This window comes from Protopterus annectens, chromosome 4.part0 (genome assembly GCF_019279795.1).
Source record: "Protopterus annectens isolate FY-2018-M chromosome 4.part0, PAN1.0, whole genome shotgun sequence".
Lineage (NCBI taxonomy): Eukaryota > Metazoa > Chordata > Ceratodontiformes > Protopteridae > Protopterus > Protopterus annectens.
This window is the reverse complement of record NC_056733.1, coordinates 205,517,252-205,540,033: the sequence shown is the minus strand read 5'-3', so window position 1 is coordinate 205,540,033 and position 22,782 is coordinate 205,517,252. Positions and strand designations below refer to the sequence as shown.

Here is a 22,782-nt window from a genome sequence, read left to right as displayed (position 1 = left end):
CATAAGTTATCCCCTGCAGATGGCCACACTCTGTGTGTTATGTGCTTGGGCGTGGCTCATCTGAGCACAGACTGCAGTATATGTGCGGGGTTTAACACACGCACCATTAAAGACAGGAAGGCCAGGTTAGCACTGAAAGGCCTTCTTCCCCCTTCTGAGATTGTTGCCTCGTCTTCAGTCACAGCGGCTGCTGTGGCTGCCTCTACTTCTCTTTCCCTGGCTTCTCCTCCCTCCCAGGCTGGGACTCAACCTCCTGTGCAAAAGCCTGTGGAAGCGGAGTGGAAAATGGGCAGAGAGAAGGAGAGAGAGTTGAAGTCGAGGGAAAAAGTAAGAGGTCTCCAGACCTTCCTTCACCAGTTAAGACTTTACGGATCCATGACTCCCCTTGGCTCCGATCTCCGAGGTTTTCCCCGGAGCCAGAGGAGACATGCCCAGTTTCTAGGGCTTCGGTGCCCTGACCCACAAGGTCGGAGTGCATGGCGCTGTCGAGGTCCACCCCGTCTTTGTCTGAGTTCGACCAGCCTATGAACGTATATGGATAAAATTATGAGGTTCATTCATACTCAGATCCAGATGGGGGGTCTTGCCAGCCCCTTTTCCCTCAGGAGGGGGAGCTTGCTTCCTTTTTTCCAACCGATATCTCCCTCCCATCCATGGGGTTCGGAGTATTCGGATCTGAGGATGGCCTTAGTCAGGGGGCCGGCGCCGATGGTACCTGCTTCTTCGATGCCGACAGCTGCCTGGACCTTGTCGGATCTGACCAGCTCGGATCTGAGCAGCTCTTGAAGCTGGAGCTTGGGTGTCGGATCTGAGGGAGTGGAACATTTTTCATCGGCTCCGCCTTTGTCGGGCCAAATTCCCTCCCTCAGAGCTCTGACTACTTCGGGCCCGGCTCCGATTCTCTCGTCGGACCCGGGGAGACTGGCTTCCTTATTGGCTTCCCAGGAGGTTCACTCTCCTTCGGTGTTTGACGTGGTAGAAAGGGTTCTCTCCACTGGACCGAGATCCCTGACTGTTCCCTCAGACTCCACCCAGACCCCTTCGGCTTATTCTACGATCCCCGTCATTTTACCTGTGGGACAGCCCATGCTTGAGGAGCCCCAGACGGTTCCCCCTGAGGAACAAGTGGCTTGCGAGTTTCCCCCGGAGAGCCCCCCCCCAGAGAGGTGCCTCAATGCATACGTGCAAGAGGTGGCACTTGGACTCCCCCGAGTCCCTCACCGAGGATACGGACGTGGATGATGGCGAAGGTTCCCCTAGGTCACCGCCCGGACGTGGATGATGGCGAAGGTTCCCCTAGGTCACCGCCCGAGGATGTCTCCTTTGGAGACATCATGGAAATCCTGCACCAGTGGGAGGTTGGTCTGCCCCCAAACCTTCTTCTGACAAGTCTGTGCTCCTGGAGGCTTTCGGCACGGGCCCATCTACTTCCTGGGTGTCCCCTCTCATGGATCCTTTGGTGGACCTGGTCACCTTGCGAGCATGAAAAGAGCCAGACACCATGGAACCAATTCCAAAAAGGCCTGACAAAATTTTGAGTCCTACCACAGATAGGCCAGCATGGAACAAGGGCTCCCCCGCAGACACTATGGTGGTAGCAGCAGCCACAAAGAAGGAACTTGCCCAGGGGAGTTCCTCGGTTCATCCTCCTGACCGGGAGTCGTGGATGATGGACTGCCAAAGGAAGCGGGATTATGCTTCAGCTACCTTTTCTATTAGGGCACTGAACTATCTGGCCCATGTCACCAGACTCCAACGTGACCTGGCAAAGGAGTGGGAGGAGTCTCCCCCTAAGTCCAAGTTGTAGGAGGACAGGGTCTCATTCTCCGTGAGGATGGCCACTTTGAAAGCAGTCTCCAACACATCCATGCAACTCCTTTCACATGCTACTGAAGGGAGCGGCTAGGTTGACTGGGTCCGGCGTGTCCAGGGGGCTCTATGCCTAGCTCAGATTATGTCAATTTTTGGAACCTTTCAAGGGGTCCTTTGCCAGTGCCCCTTATGACGGCTCTACTCTCTTTGGTTAGACCATCAGAGACATTAGTCCAGAGTGAGAAGGATGGTAAGACACTGAATGCCATCGGGATACGCTTCTCGACCCCTCAGAGGTCCTTTTCCCGGAACTAGAGAGGGCAAAAGAAGATGTGGTTCCAGAAGTCACAGTATTCCCGGGACACTCAGGGCTCTTCTCCCCAAGAGGCAGAGGGGGACAGAATGGACGCCGGCCCAGAGGCAGAGGTGGTCCAAAGAATTTTGGGTCTCGAGAACCTTTCTCGGACAGACCCAGGCAGCAACCCTGAGGGGTGGCCTGACTGCTCTACACTGGAGGCAGTCGGGGGACGATTGTCCTTGCACCTAGCGGTATGGGAGTCCATAACATCATACCACTGGGTGCTTAAGATCATATCCAGAGAATACTCTATCCCGTTTGTGGGTCCCCCCAAATCTCCCAAACACCTCCTGGATGTACCAACCACTCAAAGGGAGGCAGCAGCACAGGAAATTTCCAAGCTGCTAGAAAAACGAGCCATCAAAACAGTCTCCCCAGATCAGTCCGGATTGGGATTCTACTCCAGGTTCTTTTTGGTGCCAAAGAAAATGGAGGACTTAAGGCCCATGTTGGACCTTTCTACCCTGAACCTGTCAGTTGCCAAAAAGAAGTTCTGGATTGTCACACTACAGTCCATCATGCCGTACCTGCAAGAGAGTGACTGGATGTGCTCGTTAGACCTCCAGGATGCTTACTATCACATAAAGATGCACAGAAGCTCCAGGAGGTTCCTCTGCTTCTGGCTTGGAGTCAGTCATTACCAGTTTCGAGCCCTACCCTTTGGTGTCACCACAGCCCCCAGGGTTCACCAAAGTTATGGTGGTGGAGCAGCTCACCTGAGGCGTCAGGAGATTCAGGTCTATCCATACCTGGACGATTGGCTCCTCACTGCTCCCACCAGGCACCTACTCTCCCAAACCAGGGATTATTTCCTGATCTTTGCCCTGCATTTGGGGATCACAATCAATGCATCCAAATCACTCCTAGATCCTGTACAGGTGAAAGACTACATCAGCGCCAGGATAGATTCTTTGCAGTGCAAAATCTTCCTGACCTTGGAGAGATTACAAAACCTGAGGATGCATGTCTCTCTGATCTACCACTCTCATCTCCCAACTTCGGAATCAGTGTTGAGGGCCTTAGGCTCAATGGCAGCAACCATACCACTTCTCCCGTGTGCTCGTTTACACATGAGAATTCTGCAGTGGACTTCAGCTGTACAATGGTCCCTGTTGGAACTGCCATTGACATACCCCATTCAACTCAGTCGAGTCTGTCAGTCATTCCACATATGGTAGATGTGTTCTCCAGGCATTTTGAAGGGGCGACCCTTTATTCCAGCCCTGGCCCAAGCCACAGTGACCATGGACGCCTCCCAACTTGGGTGGGGGGGGCATTGTTCGGACAGGACAGTCCAAGGCCTGTGGTCCCCTGTAGAGACCTGCTTGCACATAAATGTCCTAGAGATGAGGGTGGTCCTCCTAGCGTTGCAGGCCCTTCATGCCTTTCTCCCTCTGGGAACAATTGCAATTCAGTTAGACAACATGTCAGTAGTCTGGTATATCAACAAACAGGGAGGAACCAGATCTTACCCCCATTATCGCGAGGCCATGAGAGAGTGGGAATGGGTGATCTCCACCTGTTGTTTTCTCATCGCAAAGCACATTCTGGGATTGTCCAACATCCTAGTGGACAGGCTAAGTCAGACTATTCTGATGCCTTACGAGTGGTCTCTGAATCTTTCAGTAGCAGAACAGATCTTCTGCGAGTGTGGTCATCCTTGCTGCGATCTCTTCGCATCTCCTTCCAACGTGAAGTGCAGCGAGTTTTTTGCTCTGAACCCCCTGCCGGGGGAGTCCCCCAGAGATGCTCTAGTTCATGCATGGTCTCCCGGTCTTCTGTATGCTTACCCTCTAGTACCTCTTATTTTGAGGTTTCTACAGAAAGCTTGTCGACTGGGGAGCAATGTGATCCTCATTGCCCCATTTTGGCCTCGCCAGGTATGGTTTCCCTTCCTTTGGTCTCACCTTGTGGCTCTGCCTTGGATCTTGGATCCCATTCAGGATCTGATTTCACACCCTTCGTGGTTCCTCATCCAAATCTGGACAGTTTGAAGCTCACAGCTTGGCTGCTCCAGTTCCCGTGATTGCTAGGACTCCTGGATTATCCTCCTCAGTTAGGTCTATTTTGGTGGCTGCTCATAAGTCTTCGACCAGGAAAGTTTATCGCAGCAAGTGGAAACGTTTTTCCCTTTGGGCCTCTCAAAGGAGTTTAGACCCCTTCACGGCTCCTATTTCCACCATTCCCAATTTTCTAGCTGATATTTTTCAACACGGAGCTATATCTTCTACTGTCAAGGTTCAGTTGGCTGCCATTTCTCATTTTCACGTGGGTGAGAATTCTGCCTCTCTAGCCTCTTCTAGACTGTGTAAAGCCTTTATTAAAGGCACCTTTTTGTTACGCCCCCTGGTTAAGGATCCTGTCCCCCCATGGGACCTTACTATGGTTTTTCAAGCTTTGGTCGCTCCGCCTTTTGAACCTGCTGCAACAGCAGATCTGAAATATTTGTCTTGGAAAACAGCTTTTCTGGTGGCTATTACCTCTGCCAAAAGGGTTTCAGAATTGCAGGCCTTGTCCATCAAAGTTCCTTACATGATTTTTCACAAACATAGGGTTTCCCTTCGAACCAATTCATCTGTTTTTTCCTAATTTTATTAATAAGATGGAATACAAACTTCACCTGTTGGATGTTCATAGACAGTTATGATTCTATTTACACAGGACAAAAAATTTCCTAAATCTGATCAATTGTTTGTATCCTTCTATAAGGTAACTTATCTCCAAGGTCATTATAGCTAGATGGATTTCTTCATGCATCCTTCAGGTCTATAAGGACAGAGGCATGTCTCCTCCAGGTTAGATAAAAGCTTATTCCACTAGGTCCATGGCAACGTCTGAGGCCTTTTGGTCTAGAGTGTCTTTGGATGATATGTGTTCTGCAGCTACTTGGTCCTCATCTCATGCATTTATTTCTCATTACAAATTGGATTTGACTTCCAGAAGGAGCGCATCCTTTGGTTCCACGGTGCTCTGGAATATCCTTCCATGAGGGTCTCCCAGGAGTTTAGTAGCTGGGGACTCTGTCCTACAGGTTGAAGACCAAATTGAAGTAAACTACTTCAGTTAAAGAAATTATGTACTCACCATAATGTTCCTTCTGAGTAGTTCTACTTCATTTGTCTTCAACCGTCCCTCCCTCCTTCCCCCAGACCTTGACATATGAGCAGCCTACTGGCTGCAGTTATAGGTCACAAGTATTTTTTCAGGTCGGGTTATCAGTACAAGGTTCAACAAACTTGATCTGGGGGTTGGAAGTAATGGAGGTGTATTATGGGTAAGGGGAGGAGCTTGGAGCTCGGAGCAGATGCTAGTAAAGTTGCCGTCTCGGATCCGGTATCCCACAGGTTGAAGCCAAATGAAGTGGAACTACTCAGATGAAATGTTATGGTGAGTACTTAACTTCTTTTTTCTGTCTAGTTTACCCAGTTATTTTACCTTGGGGATCATATGTAATTTCCCTGTGAGCTCCTACTATTGAATTCATGTCTTCCATACCAAATATTTTCATAACTTTCTTCAGAAATCTACTCTTTTGTTATATTTTCCCTTCTTGGTCCGCCAGATATATCCTCACTGTTGCAAATCAAATTCCAGTCACCACATGAGTAATATTCCCTACCGAAATCTGATTATTTCTCCCAATTTTTAAAGATCCATAATAGCAGTTTTAGGTGGAGTGTAAATACATGCCAGGGTAATCCTCCTCCCTTGCCAGTAGCCCCTTACTACTACTATAGATCTACCCTAATTACCCTTTTTTCCCCCTTCTATCACTGTTTGAGCTCCTCTAGCAATTATTATACTCATTTTTTCTTTTGTCCCTGATATTCTGATGAATCTCCATTCTGAAATCCTTTCTTTATCAAATTCACATGCTCATTTATTTCCACATGAGTCTCCTGTAGCATTTCTGTTTGCATTCTGCATTTCTTAATATAATTCAGTACTGTTACCTTTTTGTCTGTACGTCTAAGGCCATTTATGTTCCAAAATAATATGGATAGTAGAGCCATTATGGTAAGAAATTATTGTTCCCACCTATTACACATTTCACCTTTTTTTGAATGTGTATTTCTTACTTTTGTGTTACATTTACACGCTAATGTGTGGCAGGTTTTTGTTTCTGAGTCCTAAGAACATCCCCTAGTCTTATACTTTTGGTTTGTTGATTGTAAAATTTGGGAGGTTCTAGTCAATTACAGAAAGTGATAGTTACCAGATATTGAGTTTCTAATTTTGTATTATTCAGAAAATTAATGCTTTGTGAAACTGTTGTTCCATTAACTTTCCAAGTATGTAAAAGCAGTACTTCAAATCTGTCTGTTATTTTAGACTTATTCTTCATCAGTATTTTTGGTTTTGTCCCTGCTTCTTTTGAAGAGAAGTTGAGAAAGATTTGATCGTCAGATATGTACACACACAAATTAGTTGTCATTGGTAGGGCTGTCTGTAGAGGAAGTGACTGCCTGTTATTTGCTCAGTCTTTTGGCTTTGCAGCAGGATTGATGTGATTTGAGCGACATGACTTGGAATACTTTAATGTGTGGCTACTGTTTTTGTGAAACAAAGTTAAAATTCATTACACAGCAGCAATCAGATATTTGAAGCACACACAAGTGGCTGTAACTGCTAAGTAGGGTGGGAGTTATCTGTGAATAAAGTAACTGACCGTGTTGTCATTTGCCCAGCTTAAGCATTCAGTAATCTGGCATTGCAAGAATAGTATGCATTTGTGTGAAATGAAATGGAATTCTTTATTACTGTGTTCATTTTTTATTAACTAAATCTGAAACAGTAAAGTTGATGTAAGTGATTAGCATAGATACTATCTTTGTTTGCAACTGACTACAGTTACTTTATAACTGTTAAGCAATAGTTCCTAATCTGGCATGGCAGGAGTGGTGTCAAAAATGTATTTGATCAAGTCAGAATAAAACCAATATTGATATGGCTTATGCTGTTGTGTCTGCTTTGTGTGTGTGTGTCGTGGGGAGGGGGTCATGGTGTATTAAGAGTACCAAGATGGTCCTAATTTCTTTCAGTTTCCATTACAAGTATCAGCATTGCACATAAGGATCATTGGCACAGTGAGTAGCATTGCCATCTCACAGTGCATTGCTCTGGTGAGTTTTTGGGTGTGGCTATGTCTGCGTGAAGTCAGCATGCCTTGTCAGTCTGTGTGGGTATATCCATCTGATCTGGTTTCCGCCAACACTCCAGTGATGTGATGAAGGTGAATTGGTATTGCTCCAATTTGTCTATAGGTAAATATATAGCATGTGTGTGTCTTTGTGAATCTTGTGATAGACCTTGCTTGTCAGGGGAAATAAGTATGTTTGTGTTCATTCAAGAAGTCAGTATAGCTTGTGATAGTAGACCTGTCATTCATGGGCTTTGTGTTTACACTTTTATGATAAATCAGTATAGCTTGGTATGGGGACCACAGATTTTTTTATTTTTGGACATGGAAATTGTAGCTGGGCTCATCTATAAATCATATCAAAACCAATATAATCGAAATTAGCCAACCCCCCCCAACTCCAAAAATGAAGCCACGCAGAGGTACAAATGTTTATTATCCTGGTACCGCAGCTTTTCTCCTTCAAGGATAATCCATAACTCTTTGGAGTAACAGTACAAAACTAAAGTTATCATCTTTCAGAAATAAGGCATAAAATACATCACATAACATCCACACCCTCAGAACTTTTAAGGGCTTCATGGCCCCCACATCTAGGAGCTAGATTTTGACACATACATACTAGTGGTCTCTGCTCTGATCTTCATTTTGTCTAAAATTGGTTCTGCATGGAGGTGTGCACAGAACATTACTAATGCTTGTGTGGGTGACAGTGTGATTATAAACTTTCCTCACTGGCCTCAGAGGTGTGCACAGAAGGTCACTGTAGCTTGTCTAAAGGCAATGTACTGTTAAGGAGCTACAAGCTGGAATGCATTACTATGATCATTATATTTGTTTTCACTTTCCTTACAGACATGAAACTCGTGTACAGGTGGTTATTTTTTGTGGGATAAAGTTAAGAAGGCATGCTTTTAATTATGTCTGACAGCAACAACTTGAAATATATTACTGTATTCTAGTTCTTTCAGTGTTATTCTGGTCTGACATCAAAGTAATACACAAAATATGGCTATATATTAGATATGGGTAAGGAGGCACGCTATATCTATCTCTGACCGACACTAATTGAAGTATAACTGTGGAGATGTGTGCTTTCCTTCCAGTCTTTTTTTTTGGGGGCGATGGGGAGGAGATCAGTACTCCCAGATATGGTTTATGTATTCTCATAAGCATTTGTTGTCTTAGTTTTAAAAGAAGAAAACTAAAACTGAATTGCCTTCCTTGCTTGTGTTTTTTGTCCAGGTCATCATTGTACCAAAATATTGGAAAATAACACTAAAATGCACCTCAGAGGGTTTATAACCCCATAGCTTCTGCTCCAAGTGCTAAGCTCCAAGATCCCCAGCATAATTTAATTATTTGTTCCACAGTTATAACAGTACACCCTTAGCCAGTTAGGGTATATTGAAAGATGAAAGAATGAAAAGGGAAATTGAAGAGGAAGGCTGAATTCTTTCCTTAGTCATGATTTTTGTTCAGGTTGTCCTTGGTTTGAAAGGATGGAAAAAAAATATATAAAATGCACCGCAGAAATGTCTAAAACCCCATGGATTCTGAGAGCCTACTGGACCCCAGACCCCTGGCTTGGTTCTGTTATTTTTCCAAAGTTATTACAATGCACCTTGCCCAGTTAGGGTTTATTGAAAGATGTAGGAAAACTGTAAGAAAATGTAAAAAAAAAAAAAAAAAAGTCTGGATGATGAGGAGGCAGTGTTGGGTGGAAGCACTGAAGGCCATTTATGTTGGGGTGCAGTGAGCAACGGTGGGGGTGGTGTTATGGAGCCTTTCACCTGGGATGCCATTTCATCTAAGGTGGTCAAACCTAAATGTTGTGATTTATTGTTACAGTGAGCTCTCCATGAAGATCTACTGTTAATGGAAGTATATTATTCAGCTGTACTCCACTGTTCCTTGCTGACTGCTGTACACTGTTCTTCATCTCATGTTTAGTGAAAGGTGTTGCTGGTGGCTGTGTAACAGAAAGACATTTGCAGCATTCATTGATGGAGTAGTTGAAATGATTACTGGAGCTACCAGATTTGAGAATTTGATGATGGCTATGAGGTAACAGGTGAGAGAACTCAGAACGTTCTGTCAGGAGGAAAAGTGAGTGGTGACCATGTTAAGGAGAAGATAAGTAACATTTCAGTCAATAAGAACATTGTATGTTTTCTTTTCTGCAGGATGTATGATGTGGGAGGTCAGAGGACAGAGCGTAAGAAATGGATTGCCTGTTTTGAAGATGTCAGGGCAGTTCTGTTTGTGGCAGCACTCAGCGGATATGATATGCATCTTATTGAAGACCCATCTGTGGTAAGAGTCATTCTGTGATAAACCGTGAAATGTACTGTTTTTGGCACTGACTGTATTTCAAAGCACTGCATTAAGTAAGTTTCTAAGATCAGGACAGGCAAGCGTAAAAGTATTCCTAAAATACGATTTAGACATGTTCTGCTAGTTATAGACCATTTTTATCTACATAGTAGTGGAGGGTAATGTGGTACCACTGGGAATGTTAGTATGTTATTTCTCTCCATTGTGAAAAATTGCAAGTATTTTTTTATTGAAATCTAGTTCTGTAAAATGCTTTGAAAGCCAACCACTTTTCATTAGGTTCCAAAAAATAGTACACATGCAAATATCTGATGCAACACTAACTTAACGTGACTGCATGTTCAAACTGAAAGATGTTGAACTGGTTCCAGTGGCTGATGCCTCCAGACTCCCTTTTCCTCTACAGCCAGCACCTGTTGTAAGCTTGTATGCAGGTTCCACACTTTTATTTGTACGACAAGCAGTCATATTCTGTTACAAAGACACCAAACTTCATTTCCCAGTACAAGCAGCGACCTTATCTCATATGGAAGTGGCACATTTCCATTTCCAATGTAAGTAGTAATCTTCTACATAAACACACTTCCATTTCCAAGTGTTATTTCATATACATGTGCAACCTCGTGTACATTCTATGTTCTGTAGTCACTTTCTGCTATAGCTTTGGGTGAAAAAAGTGAGGTCACTAAAGTTGTTCTTGCACACCTAATATAAGGTAAAAAATACATCTGTAATGTACACAACATTTGTTTACTGATCAGTGTATTTTTCTTTTGCTGGGATTTCTTTGAAGCTAAGAAACCCTGTCCCAGTTCTGTCAGTGCACACTGCCATCATGTGAATTTGGGAACTTTCCTTAGTTATGTGCTATGCTGTGGGTATGGCACTGAGACTGTAAGTTTTCTGTGGTGCCAGTCCAGAAGTGTTGAGCATTGTGAAGGATCTGACACACCACTCTACATCTATCAAAAGTAATTTGTCTGTTGAGTGAATTCAAAACCAAGTGGCTGATAGGTGAATGGCTAAGTAAACTGTCTGTATGTGGAGTGATAATTACATTCTCTTTTGCCATTAGATTCACCAGTGACATAATACACTGCTTTCAACAGCCACTCTGCTAGTGAAGAAGTGGCTGCTTGTACTTGCTTCAAAAGCATCTGCATTTTACTTCAGCCACTTAGTTGCTGGTTTACCTTTAGCAACCATTATTGCGTGTACCAGGAGTTGGGTGTTCTTTGGTATTTTTGTGTTCCAGGATTTGTCCTTCCCTGGCTGTAGCTTTTCAAGAAGTTTATTTCACAACCTCAGAATTTTCCTAGTCATACACTGATTGATGAGAAGTGTTACTGTTCTATGGAATAGGTGCATACTATCCATTTCAACTGATCTGTAAGGGAGGTATCCTGTACAGGTGCTCTGCATGGGGCCACTCTGCCCGTAGGTTGCCGATGGACTTACCAAAGTCAGGTAAATATATATTTTCTTGTAATTTGTTGTTTTTGTTTTCTTCTCTTAGACATTGTGCTCATTCATTGAATGAAATGAGTTTGATGAATCTAAGCAAACACGCAAGTACTAGGACTAGCAGCAGCCATTCCTAATCTGACACATGATATCATGACAAGTACACATTTAAGCATGACAGTTGACAAATGGATATTTTCCACTTCAGCATACCACACCTTTTTCATGAAGGGTATTATATAAGGCTGCTTGCATTATCACCATGTTGGGTGCATCAGTATATCCTACCTGCTTGATACCATTACTGCTTTTTTTTGTAATTTCTTTCCTAGAAGTGGTGTGACTAAAACTTTCCAGAGTGGGCTATGGAAAATTAGTGAGACCAGATATTGCAGTTTCTAAACCTAAGTAGCAAGCACGAAGAATGGTCTGCAGCTGTGGTTGTGAAGGTGGGCAAAGGAATACAACTGGGGTGGGGAGATATTACCAAAGAATTGTACTATGGAGGAGGGTGAGAAGCCTGAATATCAAACACTGCTGCCAAACCTGAATGGAGGGTTGTGACAAAAAATACATTTACTAAACCTGAGGAGATGGTGCATATGTGACCAAAGAATTATATGAACAGGAAAGTAGATTTTTTTTTGGTGGGGGGGGGGGGCTTACCAAAGAATATCAATGAGAAACCTGAATGGGAGGGTATGTGCAAGGAATTGCACTAATACCAAACCTGCAAGGAGTGGCAACAAGGTAATAATTATTAGATTGGGGGCATGGGCAGTATAATACATTTATCAAACCGAGAAGGAGGGATGTGACCAAAAGAATGCAGTTAAACATGAGTGGTTAGATGATATGATCAACAGAGTACATGAGTAGTCCATCCTTAAAAAGGGTTGCTTTTCAGGGCGTCATGTCCTGTAGTCCCCTTTTTTCTTTCTGGCCTTCCTGCCACCCCATCTGCAGTTGCTTTTTTGAGTGTTTTGTGGAATTCTGCCAAAGTATTCAAAATACTCACCATAGCAGCTTGTCTTCAAAAGGGGCCTCCCAGTGGTTTCCACTCCCAGCTGAAACTGTTGTCCCTTAAGTTATGCTGTGATCTGTCCTGGCTGGGATCTTCTTCAGTTCTTCCTCTGGAAACCATTAGTGTTGTACATTGAGCTTACTATTCAAAAGGTTGGCAGCAGTGAGATTCCATTAAAGTGAGTCAGTCTGTAACATATAATGCATCTTTAAACAAGTGCAGTTTTCAGATTGTAAAGTGCACCTGAACAGTCTGGTTATTCTCCACATCATCTCTTTCTCAATACAGTATGTATATGAGGAAAAAATGACAAGTGTAATAAACGTCCAGATACAAGGTAACTCCGCTGAGAAAAAGTAAACCACCTGTTGAGTTGTGATCATCTCTCTCTCTCTCTCTCTATATATATATATATATATAATTACGCACACACACACAAGTAATGAAGTTTTCCATGTGAGCAACATTCCTGTGGTATGTGGTGATAACACTTCAGTTTTATAGATGTTTCCTGGTGTGGACTACTACAGAACTTGTTTCAGCTCAGCCAGTGAAACCAAAAGACAAAATCTATGAGCAAGTCCGTGAAAAGTAAAATTTTAACCCAAACCATTAATAGCAGCAGAAAGCTCTTTCCCAACTAAAGCTCTCTTATAATGCTACAAGATTGCTAACACTGCCAATTCGCACTGAGCCAGAGCCAAGGGTCTTTTGACTCCAAAGCTTGCCAGTGGCCTCTTGTTAACACAGTGCACTTTTCAAGACACTAACCTCTTCAGAACCCTATTAAATGAGATCTGTACATTTAAAGCCACTCTCTTCCTAGACTGCATCGCTACACTTTGCTCAAAGCCACTCAGTGCTTTCACATTTGTTCTGTTTCTTTTGTCTTCTCTGAGTCATATATGTTTGTATCTGAAAGTATGTTTTTCCTCCCCATTTGCCAGTAATCTGAATTCTGTTTTGTTGTACTATACCTTCAGGTGCTAGCAACTAGATTCAATATTCCTTACTAGGTCTTGTTTTACAGACTCAGAGAAAATTCTCTGAAATAACTCCTGCAATGATCAATTCATTTCCCCTTAAAAAGAAATTGTCCCAGTTGTTTTAGAAATACATTATAGGCTCACCTGCCTGATTTCTTCTTACAACTGCTTCTTGGACAATGACTGTTTTTTTTTCCCTCTAAAAATGCTACCCCATTTCACACGCTGTGAGTTTTCCTTAAAAGCATATATCATATTGAAATTGTTGTACTGTTAATTACAGCTTTATTTTTTTAATTGTATTGTTATATATATGAATGTTACGCTATACCTATTTTTGCAGAGTTTCAGCTCCCTTTTAGAAGTATGAGACTCAACAAGTATGAGTCTCAGCACTATGAAAATGAAGAGAAGCTCAAACACAGAAGCAGTGAATTATGAAACTTGCTATTACATCTTGGGTTTTGTTGCAACTCTTAATGTGGCAAGATTTAGTCTCCTACTCTCTTGCTACATATGCTAACTCTCGAGTTCACTCTACCTTGGAGTAACCCCAAATGTGGTGCTTGTTCTTCTCACTCTTACATGTAGTTCCACATTTCTGGGTATTGCAGTTTCAGTCCTTGCAAATTAATCAGGCACCCAGTTTTTACTGCACGTATTTATATATTTCTGATGTTCTCTTACGCTGTATGCATATTCCTAAACCCAAGTGGTTTTGGCCTAGGTTGTCCCTGTAAAGGTGCTGTTGGACTGTGTCACTCTCCTATCTAGGACGCAATAGAAGAGGCTTTATGGGTTCTGTTCAAGCGGCTTTATTTTATACAAACACATCACTGTAGAAGATTACTGACTTTAACTTAACTAACTTGTATACAGACTAACAGCTGCGATATTACATGCTCTCTCCCTGGCTGCTCTTTCAAAATGGCACTAGGGATTGCACGTGTCTGGAATTTATACGTGCACGTATAGCCTTTTGACATGCTTCTTAAAGATGTAGCACACACATCACTTGCACTCTGATCTACATCCTCCCTCTTTAAGAAATAGATCGTGTAACGTTATGAGGAATGCAGAAATCACAGGTAATTTTTCATCATGCATTATACAATATTAAATACACAGGTATATACAATCAAGTCCACATTGCTGCATATTTCACATTAGGCTTAGATACTCATCCATATCATGTGACATAAAACTGGGAATGGGATTTAGCAACTGGAACTGTCTCTGCAAAATGGCTGACCTGCGGAATGTTCGGATCATTTTCTGGAATGGAATCAGAACTTTGAATACATTCTGGTATGGGAACAGTGTCTGATTCTCTCTTAGATTTGGAATCTGCATCACAGAGGCAATATTGTGATGATGATTCTGGTACAGGAAAATGATGTCTATGGTGGTTCCTATACCCCACACCCTTGGAGTCTACCAGGTAGGATCTTGGTTCAGCACAGATGCCTGTAATCTGCCCTAGTCAATCAAAACTTTTTGTTGTGTGGATTCGTACCATCTCTCCTTCCCTCAACAGATGAAGTAATCTGCCCGATGTGTTGTAACTAGATTGCTGGATGTTACACTTTTTCAACGATTGAGCCTTGATGGTTTTATTGTCCGTAGGTTTAAGCTTCAATAAATTGGAAGTAATGGGTAGCGTAGTTCTTGTTTGCCTGAAAAGTAGTCTTTGAGCTGGTGAGCCAGGAATATTGTCATGGTGTATGTTTCTGAGATTAAGCAAGAGGGAACACATCGGTATCATCGCGCTTTGACCTTTCAAGTAATTGCTTTGCACTGCATGGTCAGCTAGACCATTGGACTGAGGATATTCAGGACTACTAGTAACAGGTACAAAGTCCAATTTTTTTGCAAATTGCTGAAACAGCTGGCTAGTAAATTGAGTACCAGTGTTAGAAAAAAGTTTATGTGGACTACCATGAACTGATAAATGACGTTTCAACTTAGTAATAACAGCAGTGGATGTTAGGTTAGGTAGCAGATCAATCTCAAACCAATTCGAATAAGAGTCTACCAAACCCAAGTAGTGTTGATTGTCCCATTCAAAGATATCAGTTGCTACAGTAGACCAAGGTAGTTCAGGAACTGGACTTAGCTGAAGTGGTTCTTTTTGCAAATGCTGTCTAGTACTATTGCATACTGATCAAGAAGAAAGTACTGTATCAATATCTTGTGGTAATGAAGGCCAAAATATTAATTTTTTGCTCTTGTCTTAGTGGATGTGAATCCTGGGTGACCACAGTGCAAAATCTGGATGAATTCTTGTTGTAAGGAAGCAGGAACAGCAATTTTAGAACCTTTGAAAATAATGCCATCTTCCATCAACAATTCATCTCTGTAAGGAAAATAGGTTTGCACTTCAGGTGGTACACTAGATTGCTTTGATGGCCATCCAACATTAATGTAGTGATTGAGCTTTTGCAAAATTGGATAAGTCTGAGTATGATCTCTTAACTCATCAAGTCTAGTGGTGGAAAAATTACACACTGCTATCACATGAAAGTCAAAATTCTCTGCATCAAGCTGTTCTGCCGTATTTCTAGGCGATCTGGATAAGGTATCGGCGAGATAGAGGAATTTGCCTTTTGTGTAGACCATTTTGAAATTGTACTTTTGCAATTTGAGCATCATTCTTTGTAATCTCACTGGAGAGGAATGTATAGGCTTCTTTAGAATAGTAACTAGAGGTTGATGGTCAGTTTCAATCTGAATAGCTCGACCATAAATATAGTCATGAAACTTGGAACAAGGAAATACTATTGCCAAAAGCTCTTCCACAATTTGAGCATACTGCATCTCAGTTTGGGTTAGTGTTCGAGATGCATAGGCTGTTGGTCTGCCCTCTTGACGTATAACTGCGCCAAGACCAAATTTTGAAGCATCACAGGAAAGAGTAACTGGTTTGTTCACATCACATGATCTTACTGTAGGTGGGGTGGCAATTTTCTGCTTCAGGTCTTCAAATGCCTTCTGGTGCTGTTCTAGCCATGACCATGCAACAGTTTTGTGTGCTAGCTCTCTTAAATGTGCTGTCAACTTACTGAAGTCTGGTATAAATTTACCTAAATAGTTGACCATGCCTAGGAAATACTGTATAGCTTGTGCATTATCTGGCGCTGACATCTCAAGAATAGCTGCTTGCTTGGTCAGGTCTGGTCTCAAGCCTGTACTCATAAACAAATGACATATGTATGCAACTTCTGGAAGTCTGAATTTGCACTTCAGGGGATTGAGCTTCAAATTTACTTCACGTGCTCTGTCTAGAACTTTCTTGAGTATTCTGTCATGCTCTGCTTCACCATTGCCTCCAACCAGTAAATCACCTACTGTTATGGTACAAGGATAACCTGAAAAAATTTGCTCCATTGCATGCTGAAAGACTGCATTTGCAGAATTTATTCCAAATGGCATCCTTAGGAATCTGCATCTCCCAAACGGAGTACCAAACGTAGTCAGAAATGGGGATTTTCGGTCATGCATCACTTGACAAAATGAACTCTTTGCATCCAAGACAGAAAATACAGTAGCATTCGGGATTAGAAGTGCAGCTTCTTTGGTGCGCATTGGATGATACAATCTCTTTGATGCTTTGTTCAGATCTCGTGGGTTAATACATATTCTGATTTTGCCTGAGCCTTTTTTGTGAGTGGCTACCATGGACAACACCCATTCAGTTGGTTCTGTGACTGAACAAATCACACACCATTTTATTCATCTGAGCTTTAACTTTATCTTGCATAGCTATCGGAACTCTTCTTGCTGGTCTGACTAAAGGAGTGACCTCTGGGTCTAACTTCATGGAATATACAACTGGAAGTTTGCCTAACTTGTCATCGAAAACATCAGCATACTCTGAGAAAATGGCTTCAGAAAAATTAGAACTTGGAAATGCACTTATATGATAGACTTCCTTAGCAAAGGAAAGCAGACTCATTCTTAAACTGTCTTTGAGACCCAATAAAAATTGCACTGGTCTTTGGACTATGTAAAATAACAAGTTGTAACAGTTTCTGGCCAAATAACATGAAAGCTTCATTGAACCTTCGGTTTTAATTTCTTCACCTCCATAAGCAACAAGTTCCTCACTACTAGCCACACTGAGTTGTCTGTTAGTCTCACTTTAATAAATGTGTCTGCTGATGCAACATTACACATTGAACCAGTGTCTACTTTGAGCTCTGTGGATTTTCCATTAATTCAGACAGTACAAAACACTTCGCTTCTTGTCAATAAATTCACTGCATCAACTCTTTCACCAAGCCCTGATTGCCATCTACATAGAAAGCTGACTGCTTGGGCTCTACTTGATCAACTTGCTCTTTTGAGCAACCTTTCCTTCCAACTGTGTGAGGCTTACTTGATTTGCAAAACTTTTGGAAATGGTTCCATTTTTTACACTTGTAGCATTGCTGACCAAATGCTAAGCACTTCTCTATTTTAAACTCATGATTTGCACCACAATTGTGACTGTTGACAATATAGCTAGACTTAGGTTTTGCTGATTCATGCTTGTATTGCCCTGAACTTGAATGCTGTCCTTTCTTAGAACTTCCTGGAAACCCTGTAGCTGCCACGTGCTTGGGCCTGCTTTTGTTTGCCACGTGTTGCATACTATCTACATTTGCTCTGGAGCCAACTGAAACTATGCGCTTGTCACTCGCAAACGTACTTGTGTGTCACCTCATGGATTTGACAAACATCTATGGCTTTGCTCAACGTTAAGTCACTGTTACAAAGTAAAATCTTTCTCACAGCAGCACTATTAATACCACACACAAGCCTGCTGTTTATCAGCTCATCTTTTAAGTCACCAACCCGACATGTTTTAGATCTGTTTCTCAAGTCGGGTTATATTAGAAGCTCGAAGATCCGTTTGAGCGAATCGGAAGAGAGTGACACACATCGTGTGAACTATGGTAATGGTGAACGTCCAAAACCCCGAAACTCAAAATGTCGAACTATCATGGTTGGCCCATCTGCAGTATAGCTCCATAAGGTAAGTGTGCAATAGTTACGGACCTTAGCATTAGAGTGCGGGTTAAGGTAAGTGCATAGATAGTAATGTATGTAAGGTTTAGTGTAGGGTTAGAAATATGGTTTGGTTAGTGTATGTATATGTTTTATTTATTATGTTTGGGTACGTAGTATGTAGCGCGCAGTGGGGTTGGCCAACTATGACGATTCGAGATTTTAAATTTCGCGGTTTAGGGGGTTCGGCGTATTTGCAGTTCGGGCTATATGTGTCGCTGTTGTGGTATTCGCCCAAATGGGTTTTCGGTTTTATAATATAGACCCTCTCAAGTCAGTTATATAAGCTGCAAATGTTTCCCCTGGTTTCTGATCTCTTTTGTAAAACAAATGCCTCTCTAATATAATATTCATCTGGGCGTTACACATTTCTCTGAAATTAAACTTCAAACACTCAGGGTTTTCCCTTGATTCAGCCTGTACAACAATATTTTCACCTTCTGCTTCATATACTGCTGGTGCATACACAAATGAACACTCTCTTTCTATGGCCTCTGATCCAGCTAGGTTTAGCAAAATGAATGCCCTGGTGCATGCATCTCTATCTGCATAAGCTGCTTGTATAAAAATATCGTACTCTTGCTCAAATATTCTCCAATTTGCTGCAATATTCTGATCAAATACACGTGGTAGGGGTTTTTGAAATCTTGTCTGCCATATTAACACATACCAGTGAAGGCTTTTGCAAATAAGCACAAACATACACACGTGCACATATGCCAGAAACGTATGCCAATATTTATAACTTTGTCCAATGCCTTTGTGTTTCTGAATTATACTTTTTGGGCTTGTCGAAATTATGCTTATGGATAAACTCGTAGTTTGTTTGTTTGTGTCTTTCATCTTTTCCCGGTTAGGGGTCGCCACAGCGGAACTCCGGACCACTAATGATTGGTAGTTGATTTTTACATGCTGTGTTACCAGCCCTGATGCACAACCTTCAACGAAGGTATGCCCATTCACGCATGTCTCCACGCAGAAGACGCTCTAGCTGAGAATCGAACCGGACAGCGTCTTTACTGTGAGGTGACAATGCTATACCTTTGAATAACTGGACTTTGTGAAATAAACTTCTCGGGCACTTTATACTTTTGCGATACTTTGAAAGGCTAAAATGCTAAAGTTGTTTATCATCATTTTAAGAAACATTTCAACAACTTTACAATGCGACTGAATAACTCTCAGGCACCGTAATACTCTTGTAATGTCTTTTGCAAGACGTTACCTCTTATCAATTTAAGAAACGTATCAAATAACTGCACAGTGTAAATAAACTGTGGATACCTCTTTCCCAAAACTCAATAACACTTCAAAGTAATTGTAAATAACTGCATGCAGCACACTGAAATGTCCCCAAAATGGCCGTATCTTGCTAGGGAACTCTTTACAGTACGAGAAACACTCTGTAATGGCAACAGTTGCAAATAGACACACCCAGTACAAGAAACTTTTCAAAATGGCTATACTTTCACTGTATTTCACGGAATAGTTGCACTTTACACACAAACTCTTTGAAATACATGCGCAGTAATAAGTACACTCTGTAAGCACTTTTACACACTTTGAGATACTTCGAATAACTTTAGTTGTGCCCTCGATACAATATGAAGTCGTAGTTATACCAAAACACAGCAGTTTGCCAAAACACATGCATTCCCCTTGCTTTATTTTTGCTTAATGTGCCCTTTTTGCCCTTATTATATTCATTTTGCTTGTTTAAGCCTTTTTCATGCCCAACATACTTTTCTTGTGCTAATTTTACTCTAAATATGCCCAGTTTTGCCTTAAACACACTTGTCTTACTTTAAACATACTTGTTTTTGGTTTAAACGTATTTGTTTTGCTTTACTGTTAATCGTTTCATCAGATACCTTTATTTTAAAAATTCATTCTGTTAATAAACTTTTTATGCTTTCCGCTTGCTTAATAATGTGGTTTGTGCCCTTGTAATGCCTCTTTTTGTCTTTTCTATGGAATAAACAGTTTGTGCTATTTCTCATTACTTTTTATTCTTTTCTGGCTCTGTTTGTGCTCTTTTTCTCTCAGTTTTACCTTCACTGTCATCTCTGCACCTCATGGCTTTGACTGTTATTCACTTCTATCCCGGTTCTGACACCATGTCACTTTCCTATCTAGGACACTAGAAGAGTCTTCATGGGCTCTGTTCAAGCAGCTTTATTTTATACAAATACACCACTATAGAGGATTACTGACTTAAGTAACTTATATACCAATTAGCAACTACAATCTTGCGTGCTGTCTCCCTGGCTGTTTTTTCAAAATGGCACTAGAGATTCCATGTGTCTGGAATTTATACATGCACGTTTAGCCTTGACATGCTTCTTAAAGATATAGCACACACATTACTTGCACTCTGATCTACAGACTGATTACCTCCTTAGTTAAAAAAAATAAAAATTTGAACCCAAACTGTTGATGATAATGGAAAGATTTCATTTTAATTACTACTACTACTACTGTAAGGCCATGGAAACTGATGCAGTTTTGCAGCTGAAATGAAGGACTGTGCTGTGAACTGTGAATTTGGTGCAAACTTAGATGAAACACTAAGTGATACATTTTGTTAGTGGTATTTGCAAGGAAATGTATCAGATAAAGCAGTTATCTTGATCAATTTTAATGTTTCCAAAAGTATAGGAAACAACATTTAGTGTGGAAATGGCAGACGGAGAGATACACAACAGTCTTGGAAGAACAAGGTACCTTTTGGAGTAGTGTGTGCAGCTGAAATGCAGTCAGCCAGATGGGAAAGGTTAATAATGTATAGCCTTGTAGTCATAAAAATCATATCTGATAAGACTATAACTTAAAAGAAGTGAAATGCCATAACTGTGGAAATTGGGAGTAAAAGTTGTAAAGAAGAAGTGGAGCAGCCAGTGTTTCAGGGTCAGCTGATAAGAATGTAATATCTATTTTTTGTTGAAGTAAAAAAAAAGTGAAGTAGAATTTGATATGGGTGACTTTTGATTGCATCTTACAAAATATTTCTGTCAGTGTTTCCAGATAAATTGTTACAAGCCCAAGGTAGGAGAGGGTTTATTAGTTTAGGGTCATGGTTCTAGTTACTATGAAAAGTAAAAGGGAACTGTTGCCTTTAGTTGTAGTGAAAGTAGATAGTCCTGCTTTCTGTGAGAGTAGCTGGTTACAGCATTTTGTGTTAATATGGAAATAGTCTGTGTTTGAGAGGGACTAGGCACAGTGTGTTGTATGAAAGGTACCTTTTGATGAATCCAAATGTGTCTCCAAAGTTTTGTAAGCAGCACTCCTTTGATGAAGAAGTGAAAAAAAACTGGTAAACCGCAGTGGATGCTGCACCTGTTACTGTGAAAAGTATACAGGAGCAGTCTGTTTTTGATTTAGTAATGATTAGAAGTTAACTGTAAACCAAGTTGAAAATGCAGAAATACATCTACTACATAGAGTAGAAAAGTTAGTGGCCTTGTGAAGTGGAACCATATTCTCAAAAAACCCTTTGGCTTCTGCTTATCAGCAAGTATTAGTGTATGATGATTCAGAAAAGTAAATAACCATTAACAGAGACAGAGATTTGCTTGGGTACAAGTTTTTCATTTGGTGCGAGTACTTCACATTCCGTTTTCCAAAGAATAATGAAGAATCTCCTCAAAGGTGTGAATGTGTCAGTTTCCTTAGATGATGGTCATTGGGAAGACGATAGTGAGCACTTCAATAACAGATGAAACTGTAAAACATTAAAGATTGTGGTCTGAGAGTAAATAAATAATTTGAGAAGTCACAGGATGAATGTCTTGGGTATGTGATTACAGGTAATTTGTCATTTGTGTAAGAAAACTGGAAGCACTTCATGGCATAATGTGCCTGGTACATCATGATCAAGAAGCTCGACAGCTTCTGCATATGTTGAAGAAGGTGTAAAGTTTATCTTGTGCCATTAAATGGAGAAAGGCCTATTGCTTATGCATCAAGAATGTTCTGTCCAATGGGGAAAACATTTTCACAGACTGAAAAAGAAGCTCTAGTTTTGATTTTAGGATTCTAGAAATCCCATAAGTCCCTGTGGGAATGAAGGTTTAAGTCAGTTACTGACCGTAAATCATTGTTAAATTTGTTTGTTCAGAGTAAGAGCCTATCTTTCATGACAGCAACACATTGTTCGGAGATCATTAGTCACTGCAGCTTTCTTTGTTTGGTGATCAGACTGAAGACAGAATGGAAAGAGGTTACTGTACTAAAGGTGGTCCCTGAATGTTTCCACTATCAGAAGTTACTGATAAAAGTAACGGAAAGCATGGCCAGCTGTGTGTTTACCGTTATGGAGATCATTGTCAGGCAGTTGTAGTGAAAATTTAAATGATAGCTTGAATGATAAAAAAGGATAAGGGACTGTTGGCTGAGTTAAGAGTCAGAGAGCTTACGTATTTCAATTAACAATAAAGAAAAGTTGTGCCTGTTAGAAAACAGCTAAGAACAGTACTGGGAGAACTGCATGATTGATAACATGGTATTTGGAGAATGAAGACCTTGGCACTGAAGTTTGTGTGATCACAGTTGCACAAGGACATGTAGTACATGTATAAGCAGTGTGTACCTTGTGAGATTGAACAGCAAATTA

General features: G+C 41.4%; 1 protein-coding gene across 1 annotated transcript in view; it reads left to right on the top strand.

Moving 5' to 3' along the window:
• Window positions 1–22,782, top strand: part of LOC122800234 (guanine nucleotide-binding protein G(o) subunit alpha-like) — a 1,402,105-nt gene that overhangs the window by 769,739 nt on the left and 609,584 nt on the right. Inside the window, exon 3 of the mRNA XM_044069726.1 lies at window positions 9,497–9,626. Coding sequence (XP_043925661.1) covers window positions 9,497–9,626 — 130 coding nt within the window. The remainder of the gene's footprint in view (window positions 1–9,496; window positions 9,627–22,782) is intronic.